The 16,188-nt window shown below is 43.9% G+C and overlaps 2 protein-coding genes across 2 annotated transcripts; both read left to right on the forward strand.

Annotated features, from left to right (window-relative positions):
• Positions 1-374: 374 nt before the first annotated feature.
• On the forward strand, positions 375-5,041 carry LOC120302225 (apoptosis-associated speck-like protein containing a CARD). Its single transcript, XM_039330309.1, has 2 exons — positions 375-751; positions 3,958-5,041. The coding sequence occupies exons 1-2, from the start codon at positions 475-477 to the stop codon at positions 4,236-4,238; spliced, it is 558 nt and encodes a 185-aa protein (XP_039186243.1). The 5' UTR covers positions 375-474; the 3' UTR covers positions 4,239-5,041.
• Positions 5,042-10,558: 5,517 nt separating this feature from the next.
• LOC120302222 (zinc finger protein 501-like) lies at positions 10,559-15,968 on the forward strand. The gene is made up of 2 exons (XM_039330305.1): positions 10,559-10,764; positions 14,464-15,968. The coding sequence occupies exons 1-2, from the start codon at positions 10,710-10,712 to the stop codon at positions 15,657-15,659; spliced, it is 1,251 nt and encodes a 416-aa protein (XP_039186239.1). The 5' UTR covers positions 10,559-10,709; the 3' UTR covers positions 15,660-15,968.
• The last annotated feature ends 220 nt before the right edge of the window (positions 15,969-16,188 follow it).

Below are 16,188 nucleotides of genomic sequence, written 5' to 3' on the forward strand. Positions count from 1 at the left end.
AAAATAGCCCAAGAAAGCGGGCAAAAAACGACAGGGCTCATGATTAGAGACCCACACCAGACTGGCCCTGATGATGTTACCTAATTAGGGTAATGAAACGTCTGCAAGAAAACAAGCCAGCTCAGAGAGCACCAAGCAGCCCTCATGTCAACCCAGGGCTACAAATATTCTCCTTCATGGGTAGATTTTTCTTAAGCTCCTTTGGGTGAAACGGGGCTCAGTTCTGGCGGCAGCCCCGGGTGTGGGCCTGAGGCCCGATTCTTTTCCTCAGCAAAGAGGAGCAAACATTGAAAGAGGCTGATAAATCATCAGTTGCAGGGCGGCGATGGGTCCTCCCTTTTCCGGAGACCGGATCAGGAAGACCCGCTGAAAGGAGCGAAACCGAAACGACTTTTTTTCCCCTCCCATTTCTAATTTTCCTCCCTCCAAAGCGACTGGTGGTGTGGGGCTGATCCCGACGGGCGGGCCGCGAATATGCCCAAATCCATCCGGGAATGCCTGGAGGAGACGCTGGAGGATCTGACGGAGGGCGAGCTCCAAAAATTCAAAGCCAGGCTCCACGAATTCCCGGTCAAACAGGGCTACGACAATATCCCCAAAGGACGGCTGGAGAAGGCGGACGCGCTGGATCTGAGCGACCTCCTGCTCAGCTTTTACACCGAGGATTACGCCCCGGAGGTGGCAGCCGCGGTGCTGAGACGCTCCAACTGCAGACCGCAAGCCGAAAAACTTGTGGCTCTTTCTGGAATTGGTAAGGAGAGGGTGAGGGGGGTGATAGCCAAATCCGGCTTCAAGATGAGGACTTAGGTATATTAGACCCCAATTTATTACCGAGACAAGGGAGATCTTTTAAATTACAATTTATTTGAAACGTTTCAACTAAAAAGGATTCTTTGATTAATTGATTGATTGAGCGAGAGAGAGAGAGAGAGAGAGAGAGAGAGAGAGAGAGAGAGAGAACACACAAAGGGGAGAAATCACACCGTCCCTTTTTATAGTTTGCATAATAAAAAAAAGTACATCAAAAGGTTTTGATTGGGTAGGGAAAAGTCATCTGTCCAGTTGTATCATAAGAATGAAAACATCCAATAATATGTGAGCAACTAAGACTGAAAAGAGCATTTTGCTCTGGATAACAGCAGAGGAAACATTTGCAAAGAATAATGTCAGAAGGGATATAGATAAGATACATTCTCAACTTTTCCCATCATTGAGCTCAATTCGGGTAGTCCTCGACTTACAACAATTCATTTAGTGACCATTCAAAGTGACACTGAAAAATGTGACTTATGACAGTTTTTCACAGTTACGACCTTTGCAGCATCCCCCTAATCATGTGATCAAAATTCAGATGCTTGGCAACTGGTTCATACTTATGACCGTTGCTGTGTCCCAGGGTCATGTGATCCCCTTTTGTGACTTTCTAACAAGCAAAGTCAGTGGGGAAGCCAGATTCACTTAACAATCAGATTGCTAACTTATCCACTGCAGGGATTCACTTAACTGCAGCAAGAAAGGTCGTAGAAAGGGACAAAACTCAATTAACAAATGTCTCACTTAACGACAGAAATTTGGGGCTCAATTATGGTCGTAAGTCGAGAATTACCTGTACTCACTCTTGTTCATAGAGGCTTGAGAACAGCTGAAACTCCTGGTTTCTAAAAGGGAGGCTTTTCTTCAAGCATATGGCAAATCATTTGCTATACATTTTGAAAAGGGCAAATTTAAAATACAAGAAAGCCCATGTTAGTTGGCCAGTGTAACAGTACTACAAAAACCATATTGCAAGTATTACAAAGTCCATGTTGTGTGGGGGCAAATTTGGGACCTGTCAAAGCCCCTCGCTTGATCCAGATCAAGAAAGTGGGCATCTGTTTGGGTTGGCATCCTTTGGTGCCTAAGTTTAAAAAAAAAATCCTGCTGTCTTCAATTTCTATAGAAAACTTTAAAATTATAGATATTCAATCAATTAAATTGAAAAAAGAAACAGCAAGGTGTGCATCTTTTTCCTAAAATACCTTTAAAACCATCTTTGGCTTCCATTTGCATTTCTTAAAGTTTTATGAACCCCCTTTCTCATTCTCACATCTTTTATAATATTCTTCCTTGGATGTTTATGCAGTTGTTACACAGTACAGACATTTGTCATTAACTTATTCAGTATTACTCAACTGTTCCCTAACAAGTTTGAAAGACATTTTTTAAACTTCTTATAAAAGTCTCACCTTTTTACTTTCACTTGTTACATAATTTCCTTTCCATTTATGAACTATGGAACTTTTTTTTAAATAACAAATTTTATTGGTTTTCCAGTTTTACATTTAAGTATTTAGAAAGTAGCGTGGTAATTGGGTAGTCAATAATTCAATAACAAAATCTTTAGTACATATCTCAGGTTACATCATCAAAAATTCCTCCTCTATTTCCCTTAACATTTGCTATATCATATTTAAACGAGTAAATTTATAATTATAACAAGCTCAGTTGAAATATTTATCAATATATTTTTTGCTTATACATATCCATATCCTGTTTTTAAGTTTTACCTAATTTTTTATTTTTAATTACAGTATTCCAATTTAACCTTTAACATCCATAATGAATTATGGAACTTTATCTGGCTTTTTATTTTAATCTATTTTTCTGGAAAGCTTACCTGTAAAATTTGTGAACAAAATTGCATTAGAAAGAACTCCCAGAATTCTTGACAATGCCACTCTGGCTGTGATATTTGGGGTTTTAAAACATTTTTAAAGCATTCTTTTCCTTTTCTGACAATTGTAGTCCAGTTCTGCTCTTTCTAACAATTGGACTACAATAAAACCAAAATAAACAAGGGAACAATCTTTGAAAAATGCAGTCTTGAAAAACATATTGGAATGGCACCCACATTAAGTCTTACTCTTGTACAGTCTATGCAGTAGCTGAACAGACTAGTCCCTATGAAAAATTACATACATACTTGGCTTGCTATCACTCATTCATAAATAACTGATATAACAGCAGTGTGAAATGTAATTTGATTTCGTAGAAACTTTAAGAAGTTTCATGTATGATTTTTAAAAATGAGAAGTTTCTCTCCCTTTCAACATAAGTTGGCCAAGGCAGGGCAATTCAGATGTGCCTCCACAGGAAGGAAGTCAAACTCAAGCAATTAGCCAGCATAAACGCTATTTTGCACACCCTGTTTCCCATCACAGTGACTTCTACCTACCACTTCCTCTAAAACACTTCCTTTGTTTGTTTTATGTTAGAATATTAGAATTCTACAATTTGGGAAGGACTGAAAATGCTGTTAGAAACCATTAACTTGCTCTTCCCGGTCCCAAGGCCGTGAGAAGTGTTTCTCATTCTGTGCAACACATTCCAGATGTGGGGAGTTCAACATCCCAAATGCCATAGCCCAGTGATGGCAAACCTTTTAGAGACCGAGTGCCCAAACTGCAACCCAAAACCCACTTATGCATCTTCGGGTGCCGGGTGGGTGTGGCCCATTGGCTGGGTGTGGCCCATTGGCTGGGCTGCGGTAGTAACGGCAGACTGGGTGGGACTAAAAAGTTCAATCAATCAATTCCAACTTTGCAAAATCTTTTTTTTCCCACCAGGAGTTGAAATTGATTGATTGAACTTTTTTTTTTTTTTTTGCACATGGTGGTGGAGGCCTAAAGCGAAAAGGTTTTATAAAACCCAGCTGAAGGCCTAGGACTGGGGCGATGGCGCGCGTGCCCACAGAGAGGGCTCTGAGTGCTGCCTCTGATACCAGTGCCATAGGTTCGCCACCACTGCCATAGCCAGAGTGGCCATCGCCAAGAATTCTGGGAATAGATGATCACTCCTCTAAAAGCTGCTTGGGATGGGAAACACCAGCTTTGAGACAAAGGGAATGAGTTCGCAGCTCATTTAAGACTATCCTGTGAGCATGTACAGAGTTCTTGTCTTCTTGTCGTTTCTTGACAGGGAATCAGCCTTCTAGTTCTTCTCACCAGCATTTCATCGACCGGTTCAGGGAGCAGCTGATTCAGCGAACTACCACAGTGGAACAGGTGTTGGATAAATTGCATGGTTCCATCCTAAACGAAGAACAATACCAAAAAATCTGCTCGCGGGAAACTAATCAGGCAAAAATGCGAGAGCTCTATAAGTTAGTTCCTGGCTGGGACCACCTGTGCAAAGATCAAATGTACAATGCACTGGAGGCCATAAATCCATTTCTCATCAAAGACCTAGAAGGGAGATGAAGCAACGAAGATAGAAAATTAAACCATTTTCCCAGAAGCCTGGCATTCTGACGAATTGGCTATTAATGGACACTCAGACGCAAATAACATCTACATACAGTGCAGAGGAGATAATCAAAGAGCCAAAAAAGGAACAAAAAGACCAAGACAGCTCCCTACCAGCAATCAACATCTAGATGACCATAGATTAACATCAAGATTAACAATCAAGAAGTAAACAATATCCTAATCAAGGAACTGCCAAACAAGCTAACTGTAAACCAACTAAAAAACCTCCAAGACTCATCCCCCCAACACTGACACGACAAGCCACTAGAACACGGGTGTCAAACTTGCTGCGTCACGTGACGTGTTGCAACATAACGTGACTTTTTCCGCATTGCCGGAGTTGGGGTAGGCTTGGCCTCCGCATGAGGCAACCGGCTGGCAGTTTGACACCCCTGCACCAGAATGTAAAATGAGAGCAAATCCCACTCCTTGTTGGCGCTGCTGATGTCACCTTATTTGGGTAATGAAACATCTGCAAGAAAACAAACATGAAAGCACCAAGGACCCCTCACCCAAACCTAATAATAGAAAGAACTTAGAGTGAAGGTGCTAGTAGCTTTATAAGTGCCTGCTCAAGATTTGGCGTTGGAAAATAACAGAGTTAAAAGTTTTAATTATTGATTTCATATTTTTTTAAAAAAAGTATTGTTCACCTTGAAAACTCTGATCAACCCTCTATTGCAGTCATTGACACAGTTAAATTGAAACAAAAATGTTCAAGAATTGACCTGTATATAAAGTGTACTTCCTTGAAATACTGTAAGTTTGGAATTTTTGAACATTCCTTCAGTTTCAGCTCCTCCTACCAGAGTAGTTAGGGAACAGCTGCTGAGGGTCCCCATCTACCAGAAGGTAAATGGGAGAGGGCCTAACAGTGGGAATTCTTTGTAGAAGATCTGTCTGGAAAAGTTTGGTCCCTGAAGCAAAGATGACCCCTGTTCTCATGATCTGCTGGAAGCAAGTGAAAACATGGCTTGTCTGAAGGCCTCCAGGCATTAGTCTTGGAATGTACTACTCTTGGCATTGAATTAAATTGAAGATTAAGATTTAGATCTATTTTAATACATTAGACTAGACTAGAATTAGAATTAGAATTAGAATTAGAATAGAATAGAATAGAATAGGGTAGATTGGAATAGAATAGGATAGAATAGAGTAGATTGGAATAGAATAGAATAGAATAGAATAGAATAGAATAGAATAGAATAGAATAGAATAGAATAGAATAGAATAGATTGGAATAGGATAGGATAGAATAGAATAGAATAGAGTAGATTGGAGTAGAATATAATAGAATAGAGTAGAGTAGAATGGAATGGAATGGAATGGAATGGAATGGAATGGAATGGAATAGAATAGGAGCTGGAAGGGACCCTAGAGATCTTCTAGTCCAGCCCCCTGCTCAAGCAAGAGGGACTTATACCATCTCAGATAGGTGATTGTTCAGTATCTTTTTAAAAACTTCCAGCGATGGAGCGCCCACATTTCCTGGGGGTAAGCTGTTCCACTGATTGGTTGTCCCCACTATCAGGAAGTTTCTCCTTAATTCCAGGTTGCTTCTCTCTTTGATCAGCTTCCAACCATTTTTTCTCATTCTGCCCTCTGGTGCTCTGGTGAATAACATGACCCCCTCTTCTTTGTGGCAGCCCCTCATATACTGGAATACTGCTATCATGTCTCCCCTATTTCTTTTTTTCTTTAGACTGGCCAAACCCAAATTCCGCAGCCGTTCTTTGTAAATTTTGGTCTCCAGGCCTTTGATCATCTTAGTTGCTTCTTCTAGATAATTATCATATAGATTGTGTATTGTGTTGTATGTTTATGTAAGCTGTCTTGAGTCCATTCACTTCTGGGGGGGGGATTCCATTAATAAATAAACAAGCATAGACTAGAGAAGATACTACTGTGCTGTCAATTGGGCAATCGGATTTTATAAAAGGATGATAATATGACATTTGTTGACATTTTGTGGGGGTGCGATGGCTCAGTGGTTAAAGATGCTGAGTTTGTCAGCTGGAAAGCTGATAGCTTGGGTTTGAGTCCCAAGTACCGGGCAATGGGGTGAGCTCCAGTTTCTTGCTCCACCTCCTGCCCACCTGGCAGTTCGAAAGCATGCAAATGCGATTAGATAAATAGGTACCACTTTAGTGGGAAGGTAATAGCGCACCGTGTGCCTTTGGCATATAGCCATGCTGGTCACATGATAATGCAAAATGTCTTCGGACAACACTGGCTGCCTTGGCCTAGAAACAGATAAGAACCGTGCCCTAGAGTCGGACATGAATGGATAGAAAAACCTTTACTGGTTGACATTTTAGGTAAGCATTCATAAAAATCAGAACCAGCAATAGCTGCTATTTATATTATCCTGAGTTTCCCCTAAAATAAGATCGGGCTTTATATTAATTTTTGCTCCAAAAAATGCATTATTAGGGCTTATTTTCCAGGTAGGGCTTATATTCGGGGAAATATGGTACTAAACGTGTCTGTCTGACAATCTTAACTGGGGCTTATTTTGGGAGTGGGGCTTATATTATGAGCATCTGGGAAAAAATCAGGGCTTATTTTCCAGTTGAGTCTTATTTTCTGGGAAACACGGTATTATAATATAAACCAGTGTGTATCAACCTCAATAACTTACGTGAACTTCATGTCCCAGAAACTGGCATACAATTAGCCAGTCTTAGAGTATTTATGTTATCTATTTATGTATTTATTATTTTTAAAAATAACTCAAGCTGGTGAACATATCCAACATATCTTCCTCCTCCTATTTTCCCCATAACAACCCTGTGAGGTGGGTTGGGCTGAGAGAGAGAGTGACTAGCTGGGAGTGACCCAGCTGGGTTTCGTGATTAAAGCAGGACTAGAACTCAGAGTCCCTCGTTTTCTAGCCTTGTACCTAAACATTATAATTTTTGAAGGCATAAAAAAGCGTTTTGAAGCAACCTTTTGCTAAGTACACGTTTCCTTTTTTTTAATTAAGTGGAGTACAATGTGTTATTATAATACATTGTAATATAATAACACATTGTAATCTGTAGGATTGCAAATGGAATTATTGCTTCATTTATTTATTTGCTTGGTGTAACTCATCAAGGATATCTTTTATCTCCGCTCATTTCACAGTGGAACTACTGGCGTATCTTATCATGCCAATTCTATGCAAAAAATGGTGGGAGGTGAACATAAGTTGTGGTTGTACAGTACTATACCAAAACAAATTTAACAAACACTCTGATAAATTGATAAATTTGAGAGCCAGTTACAGACTTTTAGTTCTTTTTGGAATCCAGCTTTGATAAATGAAGTAAGAGCCAAAACCTTTTCGTAGCAGCTTCTCATGACGTGGAACCCAGCCTGAAAAGAAGGGACAATCATATCAACAAGCTGGCATATGCTATTATAGAGTAATTGTTCCAGAGCTTTATAGGAAACCTATACACTAGGACAGTGGTAGCAAACCTATGGCACATGTGCCAGAGGCGGCACCCAGAGCCCTCTCTGTGGGCACGCGCGCCATGCCCCAGAGAGGGCAACTGTCCCTCTTCAATCAGCCACCTGCTAACTCGCCGAGGTCCCATATGGCCGGATGCATCCCAGCACAGCTGGTTTCCCTCCCCTCCGTCCCATCCCTCCTGGCCTCACATGCTCTCCTTTTCCTGAGCACGACCCACTGCATCGGCTCCTCAGCTGTCGGCTGTCCATCCAGCTCAGAGGCGGCTTCTCTGAACTTCTGGTGGCGGGCCGCAGAGCCTCAGAGTGCACCGGTCAAGGGGCCGGCAGGCTGTGTCTGCTGATGGACACTGTCGGCCCCCGTGCACTCACTGGCCTCTGTGTGTGGGGGCCGATGATGTCAGGCAGTGGCTGCCCTGGCCCCTGCCTCACCTTGCCCTGCGACAATGGCACCCCCGCCCTGCCTCACCTTGCCTCACCTCACCCCGTAGGACGAGCCTCCTGCCCACCGCCCCACCTGCCAGAGATCCCCTGGATCTCCCCCAACCCTGCCCAGCCCCCATAGGAGTCCCTCCCCATGAGCAACATCGAGGTGACCATGCCCACCTTGGCTACACCCACTCTGTCTGCCATGACCACCACAGCCACGCCCACCGTGGGCCACGCCCACCTAGCACCAGCAATAAATAAGTGAGTTTTGGGTTGCAGTTTGGGCACTCGGTCTCTAAAAGGTTCGCCATCACTGCACTAGGACAAAACTGTACACTAAGACAGGGCTTTTCAACCAGTGGTATGGGTACCACCTGTGGTACTTTGGCACCTAGCAGGTGGTACATGACCATCCTAGAAAAGTGGTAGCGGGGGAGGGGAATGAGCTGAACTGGTGGCAGCCCCGCACAAGCCTGATCGAGAGATGGCTGGAGCTGCAGGGCTCAGCGGAAGTGCCAGGATCGGTGCCACTTTCCAGCTGATCGGCACTTCTTCGGGGCTGTCAGGGCTCAGTAGAAGCGTCAGAATCAGCGCCAGGCTCCAGCTGGAGCTCCGCGCTGATCCTGGTGCTTCTGCTGAGCCCTGAAGAAGCACTAATCAGCTGAAAAGCAGCACTGATCCTGGCACTTCTGCTGAGCCCAGAAGAAGTGCCAATCAGCTGGAATGTTGCAGCATCTCCAGGGTTTTGTGATTTACATTCAGATGCGTGGCAACTGATTCATATTTATGACGGTCACAGTGTCCCAGGGTCATGTGAAGTGACTAAAACCTGCTGCAACCACCCAGAGACGGGGGGAATAAAAACCAAACACCCCCCACCCCATCCCTGCTGCCAACCCTCAACAGAAATGCTCACAACATGAAAACCTCGGACAGGAGGAAGAGTGCCGCTGGGCAGGCAGACAGGTGTCTTGCTCAGCTGTGGCTTGGGGGGCAGTTTTTTCAGTGCCATTGTAACTTTGATGAGTCACTAAACGAACTGCTGTAAGTCGAGGACTACCTGTACTTAATCACTTTTTTCCTTTTTAGGGGAGTGGGCATCAAGTTTTTGACACCTTGCTAGGAGACTGGTGGTACTCAGATGTTGCCATATCTTAAAAGTGGTACAATGGGTGAAAAGGTTGAAAAGCCCTGCACTAGGACAATTTTTTTTTTAAAAAAAATTAATCCATAGCTGAATAAGGGTGATGGATATTTTGAGCCAGCAGATTGCCAGTTGTATTTTTAAACCCTTTGAAATGAGCTGTCTACAATTGTAGAATAGCAACTGTTGAAAAAATACCTTAAGAAGAAGAAAACAAAAAACAAAAACTCCAGCACCCTTCTTCTTCCAGGATTCTTTGGTGCTTTCTGAGCTTGGTAGTTTTCTTGCAGACATTTCATAATCCAAACTAGGTCACATCATCAGTGCTAGTGTTCTCTAGTTTGGGTTGACAATGTCTGCAAGAAAACCACCAAGCTCAGAGAGCACCAAGGATCCTAAAATAGAAATAGAAATACCCAGGGCTTTTTTTCTCATAGAACGCCCAGAACAGAATTCCGGCACCTTTTTTGGATGGAACCTTGTAGGGTAGGCAAGGCGGGTTGTATGACATGTGTGAATTCTGGCACCTTTTTTTTTTTTTTTTTAGAAAAAAGCACTGGAAATACCATAGAAATAGAAATGTTCCTTATTGGCTAAGTTTGATTTGACAGACAAGGAATTTGTCTCCCGCCCATAAGCTCTCAGTGTGCATACAAGCAACAAGTGATAAATCATGATCATAATCATAAAATACAATCATCATAAATCATAAGATACAACACTCAGTGATACATAGGATACTAAATAAAACCAATCAACATAAATCATAATAGGATCCTAAATAAAAGCAACCTTAGGCGACAAATATTCCCCTTTATTGGTATCCTTCTTCCTTCTTTGCCCTAGGCTAGGGTCCTGAGATTGGCGTCCATTCCTCTATTCATTTCTCTACTCTATACATTAAAAGTCTCCAAAATTTTTATTACGATTCTGCAGACTCTTAAAATTCCCCCATTCTAAAAGGACACAGTTTTTGGCAGTTTGTTTTTGGCAGCTGCAAAATAAGCAGGGAATCAAGGTAAGCAGATTTCCTCCACGAAGCTGTATATTTTAAAAAGGCTGTTCTCATTCTTCGTAATGCATCCGAAGCAAAGTCCTCATTCCCGCCCTTCCCGGTCCTTAACTAGAGTGTTTCCTTTGGTTTCCTAGCAACCACCCCCAAGATTCTCTCCCGCCCCTCTCTAATTCCCCCCTGCATCATGTGAACTTCAAGGATATGACGTCATCAGTGGGTTCCCTCTATCATTCTGTAGGCATTACCGATTTGCAAAGCCGCAGGATTGTTATAACTGTCTGGTGTTTTGCAATTGCTCTTTGATTGTGCCTTAGGGGAAAAAACAAAAGTGTGAGGATTTCGCAAAATCCATCTCCCGGGATATTTGGACGATCTTGAGATGGAAGGGGAGCATTTAGGAGGGACGCAAGCAAGGGAGACATCCAGAGACAAAGGTAAGAAGAAAGGTCTCATCTAATGAGCCTGAAGCCATTGGAAGCGGAGCGGAGAAAACAGACAGAAGCTGCTGCTTTCTTTTATCCCTCTGAAAATAAGGGATCAGTTTTAAGAGCTTCTTTCTGTCTAGGCAAGGCAAGACCATGCAGCAAGCTGGTGTAATTTATTAGTATCCAAATTATGCAAGATGTTTTAGTTATATGGGACTCTTCTGCAGGCTCGTTGTTTGTGTACGGCTTGAAAACGTGACGTAGTCTTGAAAAAACCAGGAAAGTGGAAATCAGAATAATATTCAACTCTGTATATCAGAACTGGGTTTTAAGCTGTATCACTGACAGGAAGGCATTTGGGGGAGTTGAGAAATGAGGAAGTGAGACAGGGGAGATGGAAGGGATATTTTAAAACAGGAGTGTTTTAAACAAAAATGACAGGCAGCACATTAATTTATTCAAATATTATGTATTTTTAATTTATGCTCTCCATATGGGGTTACAATTCTTTCTTTCTACTGATTCTGTACCACAATGGAAGAACAATTGGCTGATTAGAAAAGCTGAAATATAGGAAAACATTTAAGTAGATTATTTAGTTGCCCAAGGCTCCAGCATGCCAGGAATTGCAGAGATGCAGCTGTTTGAAATCTGCAATTTTTTCTGTTTCCTCTTTTGAAACCTGTCTCAGTTTGCTGCACTATGCTAAAAAGATTCAGGATTGGGAATGGTTCTTGGCATCTGCTTGTTTAATTTCTACACTAAAGGCTTTCCCCCCCCCCCCAAGCCCTATAAATTAAATTCTGCAGGCTGAGTGCTCAACTTGCATTCAGTTTCAACCAGCCCAATGAACATCTTGAGGCCAGATAGCAGCTGCCTTCAGCCACAGATGAATTGAATTTCATAGCTAGTGATAACGTGATGCACTGAGCCACAACCTGGTATATCACATGTCAGCCTGGCATGCAATGTAGCAGTTCACTCTGTTGTGCAGACCCAGAAAATTAGATTGGCCAATCTAAGTTGTGTTACGAAGTGATGCCACACACTGCCTGCCTTCTGATTACTGTAAAAAGAATCCGTCATGTTGAGATGCACTTTCTGTAATTCTGCTTTCTGTTATTTGGATTTATGTTCTCAATGAAGGATTCCTGGTCACAAGATTCTCTGTCTGCCTTGTGCTTTCTACAACTGAAAAACAATATATGGATTTGTAGAAAGATTATGGGAGTGGTTAGAATATTTGTAGCTCAGGGTTGAACTGTGAGGTCCTTGGTGCTCTCTGAGCTGAGTGGTTTTCTTGCAGATGTTTCATTACCTAATTAGATAACATCATCAGTGCAGAATCACAGAATCACACAATTGGAAGGGATCTTGGAGGTTTTCTAATCCAAGCAGAAAATCCTTATACCAGGGGTAGGCAACCTTGACTCTTTTATGACTCTGGACTTCAAATCCCAGAATTCCTGAGCCAGCTATGCAATGCTTTGCTATGCTGGCTCAGGAATTCTGGGAGTTGAAGTCCATGAGTCATAAAAGAGCCAAGGTTGCCCACCCCTGCACTAGACCATTTCAGACAAATGGTTGTCTAGTGTCTTCTTAAAAGCCTCCAGTGTTGGAGCACCCACAACTTCTGGAGGCAAGTTGTTCCACTGATTAATTGTCAAGATATTTCACTTTAGTTTTAGATTCTCTCCTTGATGAGTTTCCATCCATGGCTTCTTGTCCTGCCTTCAGGTGCTTTTTAGACAATAGGTTGATCCCCTCTTCTATGTGGCAGTCCCTTAGATATTGGGACACTGCTATCGGTGCACTGATAATAAAACAAAATGTCATTGATTTTAACGAAATTGGTAATGAAATGTCTGCAAGAAATCCACCAAGCTCAAAGCACCAAGGACTCCACAAGGCCGTGGGAGCTACAACAAGTATAATCCCCAGTGATCTAAGTCAGTAGCCATACTGGCTGGTGTTGTGGAAAGTGCAGCCCATCATATCTGGAGACACCAGGTTGTTTTAGCATTCCTTGCTTATTAAAGAGAGGAGTCAGAGTGCCCTCCTCCCAAATATGCCCCATATTTAGGAAAACTTGGGATTTAGGCTACTGAAAACTGGAGTGGAAGGTTGGAGTGAAAAGGTCCCAGAGTGTCAAGGAAGCAAATGTATCGTAGACACCTGTTTTGGATACAAGATTACTTTCCATGCAAAAAATGGCTCCAGTTAGGACAGGGGTAGGCAACCTTGGCTCGTTTATGACTCATGGACTTCAGCTCCCAGAATTCCTGAGCCAGCTATGCTGGCTCAGGAATTCTAGGAGTTGAAGTCCATGAGTCATAAAAGCCAAGGTTGCCTACCCCTGAGTTAGGAGAAAGTGATATCTGTATACAGCTACTCCTCGACTTTTGACAACAAGGGAGTTAAGTGATTTTTTTGTCCCATTTTACAACCTTTTTTGCAGCAGTTGTTAAACGAATGACTGCAGCTGTTAAGTGAATCATGCGGTCACTAAGCCAATCTGGCTTCCCCCATTGACTTTGCTTGTCAGAAGCCAGCTGAATAGAATAGAATAGAAACTTTACTGTCACTTTAAATGTACACTAATCAGCATACATTAAAATGAAATTTCGTTGCATTCAGCGGTCAAAAAAACCCATTATGGATATTCCCATGCACATACGCATATATGACACAGAGAAACATCGCAGTCCAGTTCGAATGTATAAATATACCTGGCCAAAAAAAAAAAAAAAAAAAAATCCTACAAGACGGATGGCATAAGGAGCAAAGCTGTTACAGAATCTAGTACAGTGGTTCTCAACCTTTTTAATGCCACGACCCCAACCGGTCGTAAGTCGAGGACTACTCAACCAGTTGTAAGTCGAGGACTACTCAACTGGTGCAGCACCGTTTGCAGAATGGGACTTTTGGCGGGCTCAGCAGGGCAGAGACAGCCTGGACAATTCCTATTGGCTTTTGAAAGCCAATAGAATTAGACTCTATTCAAGAGAGTCTATTCTATTGGCTTTCAAAAGTCAATAGAATAAAAGGGAGTAGCACAGCTAAGGAAAAGGGGGAAAAAATGGCGGCCTGCGTTGTTTGGCGACCGCCATGAAATGGTCATTTGACCCCAAATGGGGTCCCGACCCACAGGTTGGGAACCACTGATCTAGTAGCTTTGCTATAAATACTTCAAAACCTCCTCCCAGAGGAAAGTAACAGGAACAGACCGTGAAGTGGGTATGTGGTGTCCCTAACAATGTTTCGAGCTCTAAGCACGTAACACTTATAAGCAGCATCCTGAATAACGGGAAGCGAGCATCCTATAATCTTCTCGGCTGTCCTTACCACCCTCTGTATGGACCATCCATCTGACGCATTGCAACCACCAAACCAAACAGTGATGCAGTTTGTTAAAACACTCTCAGTCGTACCTCTGTAAAAAGTGGCCAGAACAGAAGGAAGAAGATGTGCCGGGAAGGTTACAAATGGGATCACATGACCCCGGGATAGTGCAACTGTCATCAATTCATGCCAGTTGCCAAGCATTCGAACGTTGATCACGTGACCCTGGGGAAGCTGCAGTGTTCACTAAGTGTGAAAACTGATCGTAAGTCACTTCGTTCAGTGCCTTTGTAACCTCACGCGGTCGCTAATTGAGTGGCTGTAAGTTGAGAACTACTTGTACTCTATTTTTTCTATTCTCTGCAGGTGTTGGGATTGGAAGTCTTCTTGAGATGGAAGATCTCCAGATGGAAGCTCCAGAAGGAAGACTAGAGAAGCAGGGCCTAGAAGCCACTCTGAGCCTGGAGCAGAGAGGATTAATGCTGGGAAGTATGGAGAGAGAAGAAACACCAAGAGGGGTCCTTAATGAAGGTGGGAAAGAGCAGGCAGAGCTTGAAGTCCCCGATAGCTATTCGAGAGCTGAGGATTGCCAAAACCAAGCCAAAGTAGAAGACCCGAGGTGGAGAAGCCAGGTGAGAAGACGCCGGATGAAAGAGGTTTCCCAGGATCCTCCAGGTTTCATCAACCTCCTGGGGATCCTGGAACCCCCACCTGCTCTTCCACCCACCGCGCCCCACAGAGTAGTGAACAAGCCCTTCCATTGCACGGAGTGTGGAAAGAGTTTCTCGCAGAGCTCCGTGCTCATCGAGCACCAGAGAATCCACACCGGGGAGAGGCCCTTCGTGTGCAACGTGTGCGGAAAACGATTCTCCCAGAGCTCCACCCTGATGGGCCACCAGAGGATCCACACGGGCGAGAAGCCGTTCGCTTGCCCCGAATGCGGACGGGGCTTCAGCCGCAGCTCCGCTCTGACTGAGCACCAGCGCACCCACACGGGAGAGACCCCCTTCCCCTGCCGGGAATGCGGGAAGGCCTTCAGCCGCACCTCCAACCTGGTGAAGCACTTGCGCACCCACTCGGGTGAGAAGCCGTACAGCTGCGCCCTCTGCGGGAAGCGCTTCTCGCTCAGCTCCAACCTGCTCAAGCACGAGCGCACCCACTCGGGGGAGAAGCCCTTCCCCTGCCCCCTCTGCGGGAAGCGCTTCAAGAAGAAGACCCACCTTGTCTCGCACAACCGCGTCCACACCGGAGAACGGCCCTACCGGTGCGAGGAGTGCGGGAAGTGCTTCTCCCAAAGCTCGTCTCTGATCGAGCACCAGAGGATCCACACCGGGGAGAAGCCCTACAAGTGTCCCCAGTGTGGCCGAGGCTTCTATGTCAACTCCAAACTGGTCAAACACCAGAGAATCCACACGGGGGAGAAGCCCTACGCCTGCTCGGCCTGTGGGAAAACTTTCCGATACAAGCAGCAGTTTCCCCGTCACCTGGCCCACGTCCACCCAGGGGAAGAGCAGGTTTCTGTCCTTAACTTGGGGACCAGTGTTAATATGCTACTCTCCTAGGGTGTGCCCCGGGGCCCGGCGGCTGGCCTTTTAAGTACCAGGGCTCCCGTTCCAGTCAGAGGCAGAATCGTTGCCAAATATGGTTGATCCCTAGGATAGCATCTTTTGTTGAACGGTTAAAGCTGTTTCTGAGACGGTTCCAACTACGTCGAGGTAGTCCTCGATGTATGACCACGATTGGGCCCAAAACCTCTGTCACTAAGCAAGACAGTTGTTAAATGAATCTGGCCCCTTTTAATGACCTTCCTGGCCACAGTTATTAAATGAATCACTGCAGTTTTTAAATTAGTAACATATTTATTAAGTGCATCTGGACTTTTCTTGTCAGAAAGTTTCAACGGGATCACGTGATCCCCGGGACGCTGCAACCGTCATTAATGTGAACCGGTTGCCAAGCATCTGAATTTTGATCATGTGACCTGTGGGGATGCTACAACGGTCGTAATGGTGAAAAACGGTCAGAGGTCACTTTTTTCATGTAACTTCAAATGGTCGGTAAGCACATGGTTGTAAGTCAAGGACCACCCAT

This window comes from Crotalus tigris, unplaced genomic scaffold (assembly GCF_016545835.1).
Source record: "Crotalus tigris isolate CLP2741 ecotype Arizona unplaced genomic scaffold, ASM1654583v1 scf7180000024427.8105951120:4207309, whole genome shotgun sequence".
In the NCBI taxonomy this organism is placed as follows: Eukaryota; Metazoa; Chordata; class Lepidosauria; order Squamata; family Viperidae; genus Crotalus; species Crotalus tigris.